The sequence below is a fragment of the Chlorocebus sabaeus genome, chromosome 19 (assembly GCF_047675955.1).
Source record: "Chlorocebus sabaeus isolate Y175 chromosome 19, mChlSab1.0.hap1, whole genome shotgun sequence".
NCBI lineage: Eukaryota > Metazoa > Chordata > Mammalia > Primates > Cercopithecidae > Chlorocebus > Chlorocebus sabaeus.
In genome coordinates this window covers 22,130,246-22,144,661 of record NC_132922.1, presented here as the reverse complement: position 1 = coordinate 22,144,661, position 14,416 = coordinate 22,130,246, and the positions used below count along the sequence as shown (strand labels likewise).

At 41.4% G+C, this 14,416-nt stretch overlaps 1 protein-coding gene across 6 annotated transcripts in view; it reads right to left on the bottom strand.

The window, feature by feature from the left end:
- The window catches only part of CHEK2 (checkpoint kinase 2), a 52,048-nt gene that overhangs the window by 19,958 nt on the left and 17,674 nt on the right, over positions 1-14,416 (bottom strand). For all 6 annotated transcript variants that reach the window (XM_073006839.1, XM_038006296.2, XM_073006840.1 and 3 more), the window contains exons 5-7: positions 10,776-10,866; positions 3,409-3,517; positions 1,521-1,574 (exon numbers count right to left, since the gene is read on the bottom strand). In XM_073006839.1, the coding sequence (XP_072862940.1) occupies positions 1,521-1,574; positions 3,409-3,517; positions 10,776-10,866 (254 nt within the window). The remainder of the gene's footprint in view (positions 1-1,520; positions 1,575-3,408; positions 3,518-10,775; positions 10,867-14,416) is intronic.

The following is a 14,416-nucleotide window of genomic DNA, read 5'->3' as shown; positions in this document are numbered from 1 at the left end:
CCAAGCAGGAAGGTCAGCCACTCAGGTTCTCATGGGTTTTCAGGTCCACCCACTGAGTTCTAAAGGAACCTGTTGAAGTACTGTGTCAACAACAGTAATTGCTCCTCAGTTTCTACTGACTTTTTGGGGGGATTTGGAGAGGTAGAACAACAGAGAAGAAATCTTTTTGCTGTTTGGAGGTTAAAAGCCAGAATAAGGCCAGGTGTGGTGGCTCACGCCTGTAATCCCAGCACTTTGGGAGGCCGAGGTGGGGGGATCACGAGGTCAGGAGATTGAGACCATCCTGGCTAACATGGTGAAACCCCGTCTCTACTAAAAATACAAAAAATTAGCCGGGTGTGGTGGTGGGTGCCTGTAGTCCCAGCTATCCGGGAGGCTGAGGCAGGAGAATGCCATGAACCTGGGAGGCGGAGCTCGCAGTGAGCCAAGATTGCGCCACTGCACTCCAGCCTGGGCAACAGAGCGAGACTCCGTCTCAAAAAAAAAAAGCCAGAATAAGATCATCATTAGCTGGACAGGAGAGTGGTCTTGCCTTGAGTTTAATGCCAGTGCCTAATGAGCTTACGCCTTCATGGGTGCTCATGAATTAATGAAGAAACTGAAAAAACCAATAAAAAGCAAGATAAGATTAGGCCCACCCGCTAATTTTTCTTCTCACTTTTTAAAAGTGAGACACATTTTTCATTGAGACAGAGTCATCACTGCACAAAAAGATAAGAACTACTTACATCCAACAAGGCCACAGACACCATTTAATCAGATATAAGGACAGGATGTTGTCATACTTAACGGATACGCTTGGATTTATTTGGATTACTCCAAATAAAAGGTATTAAAAGGTGTTAAAACTTCAGGTATAACTAAACCAAATTTACTAAAATTAACACTGTCTTCTCCAATATAACCAGTTGTGTCTACGAGATAGAATAATTGTTATGTCTTTTGGTCAAGAACTAACTCAGAAGAAATATCATGTAATTATTTAATCATGAAATCTTTATATAGTATTGTTCACTCAATAACATTTTGGGGTAAAACTCTTCCCAGCTATATGACAACTAGGCATGCATGTACATGTACACATAAGTTAAAGAACTCAGGTTAATATTAGCTTTATTTTATTTATTCATTTAATTTTTTTTTTTTTGAGACAGAGTCTTACTCTGTCGCCCAGGCTGGAGTGCAGTGGTGCGATCTTGGCTCACTGCAATCTCTGCCTCCCAGATTCAAGCACTTCTCCTGCCTCAGCCTCCCGAGTAGTTGGGATTACAGGCATGTGCCACCATGCCCAGCAAATTTTTTGTATTTTTAGTAGACAGGGTTTTACCATGTTGGCCAGGCTGGCCTCAAACTCGTGACCTCAGGTGATTTGCCTGCCTCGGCCTCCCAAAGTGTTAGGGTTACAGGCATCAGCCACCACACCCGGCCAATATCTTTATTATACTGAAAGGCTTTATACTCTTCTCATATTTTGAGATAAATAAATCTAAGTATGAGTCATATCTTACAATAATACTTACATGATTTAGCTTTTTCAAAATTTCTATTTCTGTTTCAACATTGAGAGCTGGGTCCTTTGAAAATAGAATAACAGAGTTTATTAATAATATATTTTTAAAAACATTTACAGTTAAACTTAGTTGACTCAAGGTTGCCTGAGTTCCAAACCCAACTCTATTCATACAAAGAAATCAAAGCCCAGAGGTCAATGACTTAAATACTTCACCTAAAATAACTCTGTAAAATGCTTGGCAAATAGTAAGCATTCAATAAATGGCCAGGCCCTGCGCCAAGCTCTTTATTTACAGAGATCATGTCTCATAAGCCTCAGAATCCCCATCTTACAGATGGGGCAACCAAGGCTCAGAAAACGGAAGTCCCTTGCCCTAATCTCCACAGTCAGAAACAAGTATCTTTCCACTGTGTTCATTTTTAATTAGTAAACCCTACTTATTAGCTATGGAACTATTTACATTCATTAAAATGATAAAAGAAACATGAACAAGAAGGTGTTCAATTAAACTGCATAAAGAAAATGTCAAGTCAAATTTCTACTAATAGAGCAGATACAGGTTCCAACTTCAATAGCAGGCTCATATATTTACTGAGACTCTGACAAGAGGCTTCAGGGTACTAAAGTTGTTCTGTTACAATTCCAAAAGGATGAATCAAGTAACTCAACTTCCTGGGCTACACCCTCCACAAGCAAAGAGGAGATAGAATTACATATTTATGTAAAATGAACTTCAGCTAAGAAACCCAGATGTTTAATTTTAAGAGCCTGCCTCTTCCTGTAAGCTGCTAAACTCATTACCAAGTCAGGGTATACTCTGATAACAGAATGGTCACAAAGGGTCCAATCTGATTCAAATAATGAAATCAAAACATAAAATTTTACTCCCAGTTTTTAACAATCTAGTTGGTATTTTCTTCTCCCCTAAATGGGAAACAAATCTTACAATCATAGGGAAAAAGATCTATAACAAAGTGAACACAAAAAGGAAATTCCTCTTGCCATGTGAGAATGGCATTGTCTAGGGGGAAAAAAAATTGATCTTTAAAGAATGTGAAAGTATAATAGCCAGAAACAGCTGGCCACAAGGGAAAATGTGATTAGAGGCTGTGTTTTACATTACTTTTTTGAGTCACATGTGGAAAGACCAATGCATTTGGCCATCTCTCCCACATAGTAAATGTGGATTTAAAAAAAGTAGTAAAATAAATGACTGCTATAAAGAAAGGCTATTTCAATGATTTAATTAAAAATTTAAAAATCTATGGCTAATCCACAAACCAAGGATACTCACTGCCATATTACCCAGAACAGCAAAGAATAAGAAACTGTCTAAATGATCAGCCAAAGAAATGGTTAAATTACAATAAAGTTGATGACATGAAAACTCAGTCATCAAAAAGGATGTATTAGGCAAAAGTCTATGCCATAATGCATTTGTAGAAAAGCAAAATACAAAACTGTACATACAAGATGATTTCAACCATCTAAAAACACGATTTCATCTGAACAAAACCTAGAAGGAAAAGGAAAACTGAAAACAGCTGTGGGGTTACAGTGGGGATTATGGCTGAATTTTTTTCTCTAATTTCCTGTCATTTATTGTAAAAACAATCTTGTAACAACTTTGAACTTGGAAGAAGAAGGAAAAAAAAACTTCCTGCTATGCTCATTATTATGTACAATTAAATACTTTTGGAACCAAATTATCTATAAGTAAAAGTTTCTAGATTAATCAAAGATGCCCCCAAATTTTCCATGTTCTTTGATACTCACAAATTCATCCATCTAAGCAGGGGGTTATTCCTGAGTTTGAAAATCATCAAGCTAAGATTATTTTGGGAAGTTATGAAGACGTGTTAATAAAAGGTGAGCAGCCTTTTGTTGGTACTTACTGTCTCTCTTGCTGAACCAATAGCAAACTTCCTTTTGCTGATGATCTTTATGGCTACTTTCTTACATGTTTTCCTCTCGAAAGCCAGCTTTACCTCTCCACAGGCACCACTAGAGGGAAAAACAAAGACAGTGATTGTCTGAATGTTTTTAATTATGAGACCTACCACTCCTGGGTCCGCTTCGAGTATTAGAATTTACAGACATTCCATATAACAACCTTTCCATTGTCCCTGTTTGCAGAGGACACAGTGAAACTTCACCAATGTAAAATGTCAAGGGCTTAACAGCCAAAAACACTAAGTCAGCTCCAAATTCCATTTCTGAGCTAAGTGATACAAACATGTGTCTTACTGCAGCCCTGGATTGTGAAATTCCCAGAAAGATACTAAGAGAAAAATGAGAGAGAAACTACTTATCCGAGAGGTCAGAAAAACATTAACTAGAAACAGCCCTCCCTGGTCATGAGTGCCCCAAACAAATAACAGTAAACAGAATCTGCAAATGAATAACTTTAATGGATATATTTCTTTCTTTCTTATTCTCCGTCTTAAAAGGAAGTGCATAAGCAGTTGACAGCATGAGTTGCACCCTAAATCAAATCTGATTACCTAAGAAATCAAAAGTATTACACAATTAGGCTACTTGCAGCAACCTCTCACAGAGATTTGCAGTTAATTGGGATACTACTCATGGAAGAGGAATGCTCTCCAAGCCATTACCCAGAACACAGTTAATCCTAAGTAGGATCTGTCCTCCAAAGCTTGGGTCAGCCCAAGAGAATGGCTACTAGGGCATCAATTATCCATTATGAAGTAGACTATTATAACTTTTGTGGGTTTTGAACGGGCGAGTTGAGGGTTCACCAAGACATCTTTTTTATTGTGTTAAATATACATAACAAAATGTATCACTGTAATCATTTTAAAGTATACTATTCAGTGGCATTAAGTACACTGCCAATGTTCTACAACCATCAGCATCTAATTCCAGAACTTTCTCACTAGCTCAAATGGAAACCCTGTACCTGTAAGCAATTAAGCAGTCACTCCTTACTCTACCCTGTCCCCAGTCCTCAGCCCCCAGCCCCCAGCCCCTGGCAACCACTAATCTGCTTTCTCCATGTATTGATTTGCCTATTCTGAATATTTCATATCGATGAAATCATACAATATGTAGCCTTTCGTGTCTGGATTATTTCACTTAGCGTAATGCCATAACATTTGTGGTACGTCATTCCTTTTTACAGCTGAGTAATATTCCATTATATAGAAGTATCATATTTTGTTTATCTATTCACCTTCTGATGGACATTATTTGGTTTGTTTCTACCTTTTCTAAGTAGTTTCTTCAATATGACAACAAAAGCTTAAGCAACAAAAGAAAAAAAATAAACTAGACTTCTTCATTGTGACTAAAGCTGCTATGAACGTTCATGTACAAGTTTTTGTCTGAACACTTGTTTGCTTTTTTTTTTTTTTTTGAGGTATAGGCTCGATCTGTTGCCCAGGCTGGAGTGCAGTGGCACAATCTCAGCTCACTACAACCTCCGCCTCCTGGCTTCAAGCAATTCTTATGCCTCAGCCTCCTGAGTAGCTGGGATTACAGGTGCGTGCCACCTCGCCCAACTAATTTTTGTATTTTTAGTACAGACAGGGTTTCACCATGTTGAGCAGGATGGCCTTGAACTCCTGACCTCAAGCGATCCACCCACCACATTCTCCCAAAGTGCTGGGATTACAGGCGTGAGCCACTGTGCCCGGCCTGAACACTTGTTTTTTAAATTGGGGAATTTATAAATCTAGAAGGAAAATTTCTGGGTCACATGATAATTCTGTTTACCTTTTTCTGTTATTGTTTGTTGTTGTTATTTATGCCTCATAGAGCTCGGATGTTTACCTTTTTAAGAAATCACCAAACTATTTTCCACAGCGGCTACACCATTTTACATTCCCATTATCAGTGCACAGGGGTTCCAATTTCTTCACATCCTCACCAACAGTTACTATTTTCTGTTTCCTTATTATGGTCCCTAGTAGGTAGCTGTGAAGTAGTATCTCATTGTGGTTTTGATTTGCATTTCCCTAATACTAATGATATTCAGCATCTTTTGATGTGCTTTTTGACCATTGTATGTCTTCTTGAGAGAAATGTCTATTCAAGCCCTTTGCCCATTTTTTTTGTTTTGTTTTTAGAGACAGGATCTCACTCTGTCACCCAGGCTGGAGTGCAGTGCCTTTGCCCATTTTTAAATGGCAGGTTGTTTGTTTTTTTATTGTAGAATTCTAAGGTGTCTTTATCTATTGTGGACATAAGCCCTTATCAGATATAGGGCTTGCAAATATTTTATCATTCTGTTGGTTGTGTTTTCACTCTCTTCATAGGTATCTTTGGAGACACAAAAGTTTTTAATTTTGTTTAAGTCTAATTTATCTATTTTTTCTTTTGTTGCTGTGCTTTTGTGTCTTATTTAAGAAACCACTGCCAAATACAAGGTCATGAAGAGTTGTTCCTATGTTTTCTTCCCAGAGTTGTAAAGTTTTACCTCTTATATTTCATTCTTGGTTCCACTTTGAATTAATTCTTATGTATGGTATGAGGTAAGGGTCCACGCAACTGTTCTTTTTTAAATCAGCTCAAAGCACTTTCCAATTTCCCTTCTCCTGGAAACAGTCACTCTTTGCCCGGGAATTCCTCCCTGAGTTCATGCAGCTCTAGCTGGGGGTCTACTGTGGCACAATCCCTACTCCTAGAAACACACGATAGCTACATAACCAAAACTGAGCTGGAACAGTGAGCCGTGATCATTCATGCCACCACACTCCAGCCTGAGAAACAAAGCAACACCCTGTCATTCATTCACACATACAGCCAGAGTTGCCCTTGAAATCAAATGCTGACATTGGGAGAGAGAGTTCTCTCTGCTGTAGTTTCTAGACAAAGAAAATATCAATCTGCACTTCCTGGTAGCCATTTTTCCTGCCACATAGAACAATTCTATAGGAAGGCAACAAACAGCCGAATCAAGAGATGAAGCTAGAGCCCTGGTGACACTGTGAGAGCTCTCAGATGCAGTCAACCAGACCATCAGAACTCAAAGACCATGAAGTAAAAGCCTAATGACCTCCTAGATCCAGCCATGCCTGAAGTAAGGATTTGCCTGTTTCTTTTTTTTTTTTTTTTCCCTTTTTTTGAGACAGAGTCTTGCTCTGTCACCCAGACTGGAGTGCAGTGATGCCATCTCAGCTCACTGCAACCTCCGCCTCCTGGGTTCAAGCGATTCTCCTGCCTAAACCTCCCAAGTAGCTGTAACTACAGGCATATGCCACCACACCCAGTTAATTTTTATATTTTTAGTAGAGATGGCGTTTTACCATGTCAGCCAGGCTGGTCTCAAACTCCTAACCTCAAGTGATCTGCCTGCCTCGGCCTCCCAAAGTACTGGGATTACAGGCGTGAGCCACTGTGCCCAACCTGGCTCTCTATTTCCCAGTTACAAAAGCCAGTAAATTTTTTATCTTACCTGACTGATTTGAGTTGAGTTTCTGTCATTTGCTACAAGTTAGAGAATTCATATTAAATCCTCCCTTAGGAAAACACCGAGTTCCATACATTTCTTCTTTTACTTTTCTCCCTTCTGAGATATGGTCTCACTCTATCGCCCAGACTGGAATACAGTGGCATGATCACGGCTCACTGTAGCCTCCACCTCCTGGGCTCAAGTAATCCTCCCACTTCCACCTTCCAAGTAGCTGGGACTACAGGTGCAGCCCACCATGCTCAGCTAACTTTTTCTATTTTTTTCTAGAGACAGGATTTCACCCCGCTGCCCAGGCTGGTCTCGAACTCCTAAACTCAAGCCTGCCTCAGCTTCCCAAAGTGTTGGGGTTACAGGCATGAGCCACCATACCCAGCCTCGGGAGGCTGTGGCAGAGAATTGCTTGAACCCATGAGGCAGAAGTTGCAGTCAGCCGAGATCTCGCCAGTGTACTCCAGCCTGGGCGACAAAGCGAGACTCAGTCTCAGTAAATAAAAAAAAAGAAAAGAAAAGAAAAGGTTTGACAGTGAGATTTCAAGCAACCAGTGCAAATATGGAAACACAATCAGTTACTGAATTCAGTATCAGTAAACTAAAATTTCGCCCATATGATAAAGAGGATACTGTGCTTGACTATGTTGCACGAATATGGAGGATTATTTCCTTTTATGTACTTTCTACTTCCGTGTTTCCAAAAATATCAGTAGAAAGACCTTTGTGAGACGGGAAGGGGGTTGAAGAGCATTTTGTAATGTGGTAACAGTATCCTGATACTTTCCTAAAGAAATGGTTCTCAAAGTATGACTGGATCTCCCCAAGAGGACCCCAAGGCCTTGCAGGGCATCCACAAAGCCACAACTATGTTCAGAATAATACTAAGACATTATTTGTGTTTTCCATTCTCATTAGCTCATACATATGGAGTTTTCCAGAGGCTACGTGGCATGTGACAACATAACAGACTGAATGAGGAAGCAAATATCAGAATCTAGCCATCTTCTAACTAAGCCAGATGTCAAAAAATTTGGAAAAATGTCGAATAGTTCCTCTCTTCTCACTAATCTTTTTAATAATTATTTTTCATAAAAAAATATTACTCAGGCCAGGCGCAGTGGCTCACGCCTGTAATCCCAGCACTTTGGGGGGCTGACGCAGGCAGATCATGAGATCAGGAGATGAGACCATCCTGGCTAACACAGTAAAACCCCATCTCTACTAAAAATACAAAAAATTAGCTGGGCGTGGTGGCACAGGCCTGTAGTCCCAGCTACTTGGGTGGCTGAGGCAGAAGAATCACTTGAACCTGGAAGGCGGAGGTTGCAGTGAGCCGAGATTGAACCACCGGACTCCAGCCTGGGTGACAGAGCGAGACTCCGTCTCAAGAAGAAAAAAATAAATGTTACCCATCTTAACATGTAGTAAGTTTACTTAATGAATTAATATAAAAATGTCTTGGCCAAACACAGTGGTTCATACCTATAATCCCAACACTTTGAGAGGCTGAGGCAGGAACATAACTTGAGCCCAGGAGTTCGAGACAAGCCTAGGCAACATAACAAGACTCATCTCTACAATAAAAAAAATAAAAATTAGGCCCAGGCGTGTTGGCTCACGCCTGTGATCCCAGCACTCTGGGAGGCCGAGGTAGGCAGATCACCTGAGGTCAGGAGTTCACCAGCCAGGCCAATATGGTGAAACCCCGTCTCTACTAAAAATACAAAAAAATTAGCCAGGTGTGGTGGTGGGCACCTGCAATCCCAGCTACCTGGGAGGCTGAGGCAGGAGAATCACTTGAAGCCAGGAGGCAGAGATTGCAGTGAGCTGAGACCACACCATTGCACTCCAACCTGGGCAACAAGAACAAACTCCAACTCAAAAAAAAAAAGTAAAAATTAGCTGGATGTGGTGGCACATCCCTGTAGTCCCAACTACTCGGGAGGCTGAGGTGGGAGGATTGCTTGAACCTAAGAGATCAAGGCTGCCATAAGCTGCGGTAACACTACTGCACTCCAGGAGGCCAAGGTAGGCAGATCACTAAGTCAGGAGTTCGAGACAAGCCTGGCCAATATGGTGAAACCCTGTCTCAGGCCCCTACAGTGAGCTCTGATCATGCCACTACACTCCAGCCTGGGTAACAGAGCAACACTCTGTCTCACAAGGAAATAAAATAAAAATAAATTAAAAATAATTATCACCAATAAAATTCATGAGGCAAAAGAGTTAATTTCAATTAATAATTATCAAACACATCAAAAATATACCTATTATGATGTATGGAAAATGCTCAACGTCTCTAGCCATCAAGGAAATGCAAATTAAAACCACAATGACATATTACCTGAAGCCTGTTAGAATGGCGATTATCAAAAAGATGAATAATAACAAGTATTGGAGAGGATGTGAAGAAAAGAGAACCTTGGTACGCTGTTGGTGGGAATGTAAAGTAGTACAGTCATTTCAGAAACTAGTATAAAGGTTCCTCAAAAAGCTAAAATTATAATTACCATATGATCTAGCAATCCCACTTCTGGATATATATAAAAAAAAAAATTAAATCAGTATGTTGAAGAGATATCTGCACTCCTATGTTCAATTCAGCAATATTCACAATAGCCAAGATAGGGAAGCGACCTAAGTGTCCATCAATGAATGAATGGACAAAGTAAATGTTGTGTATATATACACAGTGAAATACTATACACACGGCCAGGTGCAGTAGCTCATGCCTGTAATCCTAGCACTTTGGGAAGCCGAGGTGGGTAGGTTGCTTGAGCTCAGGAGTTCAAGACCAGCCTGGGCAACATGGCAAGACCCCAACTCTACGCAAAATACAAAAATTAGCCAGGCATGGTGGTGCGAGCCTATAGTCCCGGCTACTTGGGAGGCTAAGGTGGGAGGATCAGTTGAGCCTGGAAAGTGGAGGTTGCAGTGAGCCAAGATCGTACCACTGCACTCCAGCCTGGGCAACAGAGCAAGACTCTGTCTCTCTCTGTCTCTCTGTCTCTCTCTCTCTCACACACACACACACATACACAAAGGAAATAAAAAAAGAAGCCGGGCGCGGTGGCTCAAGCCTGTAATCCCAGCACTTTGGGAGGCCGAGACGGGCGGATCACGAGGTCAGGAGATCGAGACCATCCTGGCGAACACGGTGAAACCCCGTCTCTACTAAAAATACAAAAAATTAGCCGGGCGAGGTGGCGGGCGCCTGTAGTCCCAGCTACTCGGGAGGCTGAGGCAAGAGAATGGCGTAAACCCGGGAGGCGGAGCTTGCAGTGAGCTGAGATCCGGCCACTGCACTCCAGCCTGGGAGACAGAGCGAGACTCCGTCTCAAAAAAAAAAAAAAAAAAAAAAAAAGAAATAAAAAAAGAAATACTTGGCTGGGCATGGTGGTTCATGCCACTAATCTCAGTACTTTGGGAGACTAAGGCAGGAGAATGACTTGAGCCCAGGAGTTCAAGACCAGAGCTGGCAACACAGCGCAACTCCAACTCTAAAAAAAAAAAACAACACACATTAGCTGTGCATGGTACTGCATGCCTGATTCCCTTGATCTGGGAGATCAAGGCCACAGTGAGCTCTGATCGTGCCAGTACACTCTAGCCGGGGTAACAGAGCAACACTCTGTCTCACAAAGAAATAAAATAAAAATAAATTAAAATGACTGTGTGAAATAACTCACAAAAATAAAAATAAAAAATAATACACAAATAGATACCATACAAATGTTATCAATACATAATAAGTGTTATAAAATCAGAAATTAGAAACTACCAATCACAAATGTATAGGGAAAAAATTAAGCGCAGTTATATAAGAAAATAATTTACCTTCCAAGAGTTTTTGACATGATGTATTCATCTCTTAATGCCTTAGGATAAACTGACTGATCATCTACAGTCAGATCAAAAAAGACAAAAACTAAGGAAAAAAAGAGTAGAAATGGGTTTCATTAATTTATTTACAAGAGGAGATAACTGCTTCTAAAATGTATTAGTCATATGGAATATTAAAATTGTTTTTAATTACATTTAACATGTAACATTAAGGAAATTAGTTCAGTAGGCTAATACATATTGTAAAGCCCTTGAGAAATAAATGATAGTCAAATTTTATGCTTCAATGGAACTATAAGCACCACTCTAAAACTAGTGCAAAAAATCCATAACACATTATTTACATTCCTTGACCTCAGAATATTTAATCAATTACACTAATATAAAATGCCCATGCAGATTTACAACAGGTCCAGAATCAAAAAGCAATCAATCAGGCCGGGCACAGTGGCTCAAGCCTGTAATCCCAGCACTTTGGGAGGCCGAGACGGGCAGATCACGAGGTCAGGAGATCGAGACCATCCTGGCTAACACGGTGAAACCCTGTCTCTACTAAAAAATACGAAAAACTAGCCGGGCTGGGTGGCGGGCGCCTGTAGTCCCAGCTACTCGGGAGGCTGAGGCAGGAGAATGGCGGGAAGCCAGGAGGCGGAGATTGCAGTGAGCTGAGATCTGGCCACTGCACTCCAGCCTGGGCGACAGAGCGAGACTCCGTCTCAAAAAAAAAAAAAAAAAGGCAATCAATCAGTCTGAGTCTGGAAAAAATGGTCTAGGCAAGTAAATATCCCAATGAAAATCAGGCCATAAGTATCACCACACTGGCCGTATTTTTGAAAATCAGTCGAGAGAGTAGATTTTAAGTATTTTCTCTGTTAAAAAAAAAAAAAAAAAAAAAGATGGCAGAGCATGGTGGCTCACACCTGTAATCCCAGCACTTTGAGAGGCCGAGGTAGGCAGATCACAAGGTCAGGAGCTCAAGATCATCCTGGCTAACATGGTGAAACCCCGTCTCTACTAAAAATACAAAAAAAAAAAATTGGCCGGGCGTGGTGGTGGGCGCCTGTAGTCCCAGCTACTCGGGAGGCTGAGGCAGGCGAATGGTGTGAACCCGGGAAGCAGAGCTCGCAGTGAGCCGAGATCGCAGCACTGCACTCCAGCCTGGGCGGCAGAAGCAGACTACCTCTCAAAAAAAAAAAAAAAAAAAAGAAAGATAAGTAAGTGAGGTAATGCATGTTAGTTAGCTCAAATTAGCCATTCTACAATATATACATATTTCAAAACATGTTGCACATGATAAATATCTATGTATTTTTGAGACACCTTCTCACTCTGTTGCCCGGGCTACAGTGCAGTGGTGCAATCATGACTCACTGTAGCCTCGACCTCCCAGGCTCAAGCAATCCTCCCACCTCAGACTCCCAAGTAGTTGGGACTATAGGAACATACCAGCATGTCTAGCTAATTTTTTTATGTTTGGTAGAGATGGGGTCTCACTATGTTGCCCAAGCTGGTCTTGAATTCCTGGGCTCAAGCAGCCTTCCTGTGTTGGCCTCCCAAAGTGCTGAGATTACAGGCATGAGCTACCATGCCAACCTATAATTTTTATCTATTAAATAAATGTTTAAAGGTTTATTTAATTTTTTAAAAAGAGGAAGAAAAGTGCCCTTTGGGCAGACCAATGAGAAAAAGGTGGTACACAGCTTGTCAAGTAGAGGACAGATCAAATTTCAGCACCCAGTTGCCTCCTCCCCTACACACTCATAAACAGCAAAACCCAAAGCAGCTGCCCTGACTATAACTATCACAGAGAAAACAAAATAGTCAGAAATAGAGAAAACTAAGTTAATCATAAAATGTACTTCAGGACGCCCAATATAGACATAGTTCCAAGATACCAGACTCAAGACTGACTGCATGAAAATCCCTTAGGCATGATTTTATTTCCTTTGGTTAGACGGGGTCTCACCATGTTGCCCGGGCTGGAGGGCAGTGGCTATTCACAGGCACCATCATAGCTCACTGTAGCCTTAAAATCCTGGGCTCAAGGGATCCTCTAGCCTCACCTTTCTGAGTAGCAGGGACTACAGGCTCATGCCACAGCCCCTAGAGGCATGATTTTTTAAATCCCTACCAGAATCTAGAGAAGAGTACTTGTAGGAACCTTTATTTTCAAAATGTCTTGCACACACATAGACACCCTCCAAGTCATTCGACTCTCAGATAAGTTTGGGAAGCTCTATGGTTTCTTTAACTAAAGAAAAATAGTATTCCTCTTGTCTAATCACCTTGAGCTACCTTTAACTCTATGGTTGTTTTTGTCAGGTACCCTTTCTAGATATTACCCTGAAAAACAATTGTTCATTTCAGATTTTATTTCCATAGTTTTAGAAATGGATGCTTTGCCAGGCGCGGTGGCTCACGCCTGTAATCTCAGCACTTTAGGAGGCCAAGGTGGGCGGATCACGAGGTCAGGAGATTGAGACTATCCTGGCTAACACGGTGAAACCCCATCTCTACTAAAAATACAAAAAATTAGCCAGGCGTGGTGGCGGGCGCCTGTAGTCCCAGCTACTCGGGAGGCTGAGGCAGGAGAATGGCGTGAATCCAGGAGGCAGAGCTTGCAGTGATCCGAGACCACGCCACTGCATTCCAGCCTGGGCAACAGAGTGAGACTCCGTCTCAAATAAAAAAAAGAACTGGATGCTTATAAAATGCTACCTGATGATGCTAATAAACATCTCCACTTATACAGGATAACCATGTAGTATTTACAAAGGTAGATGCTCTAAAGTGAGCCTCTTACAGAAGCACCCATATCCTAACACCTGGTATATAAAAGGAACTCAATAAATGTATACAGAAATAAAGGAATGGGGCTAGATGTGGTGGCTCACACATGTAATCTCAGCACTTTGGGAGGCCAAGGCAGGCAGATTGCTTGAGCTTAGGAGTCTAAGACCAGTCTGGCCAACATAGTGAAACCCCATCTGTACCAAAAATACAAAAAATTAGCCAGGCGTGATGGCATGTGTCTGTGGTCACAGCTACTCAGGAGGCTGAGGTGGGAGGATCACTTGAGCCTGGGAGGCAGAGGTTGCAGTGCCACTGAACTCCAGCCTGGGTGACAGAGTGAGACCATGTCTCAAAAAAGAAAGAAAGAAAAAAATGAATGGAAAAAATGAAGAAAGGAAAGAATGAGGTGAAGAGGAAGGAAAAATGAATTTATGGCCTGAAACAACAATTCATAGATATCTAAGACTGATGTGGTATAAACCAAATCAATCAATGAACTATAACTTATTTTAATCACCATGATAATTCAATTAACAGTATATGGGCCAAGCGGGGCCTCACGCCTGTAATCCCAGCAATTTGGGAGGCTGACGCAGGCAGATCACGAGGTCAGGAGTTCGAGACCAGCCTGGCCAACATAGTGAAACCCCATCTCTACTAAAAATACAAAAAAATTAGCTGGGCGTGGTGGCAGGTGCCTGTAATCCCAGCTACTTGGGAGGCTGAGACAAGGAGAATCGCTTGAAACTGGGAGGCGGAGGCTGCGGTGAACCGAGATTGCGCCACTGCACTCCAGCCCAGGTGACAGTGCAAGATCCCGTATTAAAAATAAAAAATAAAAA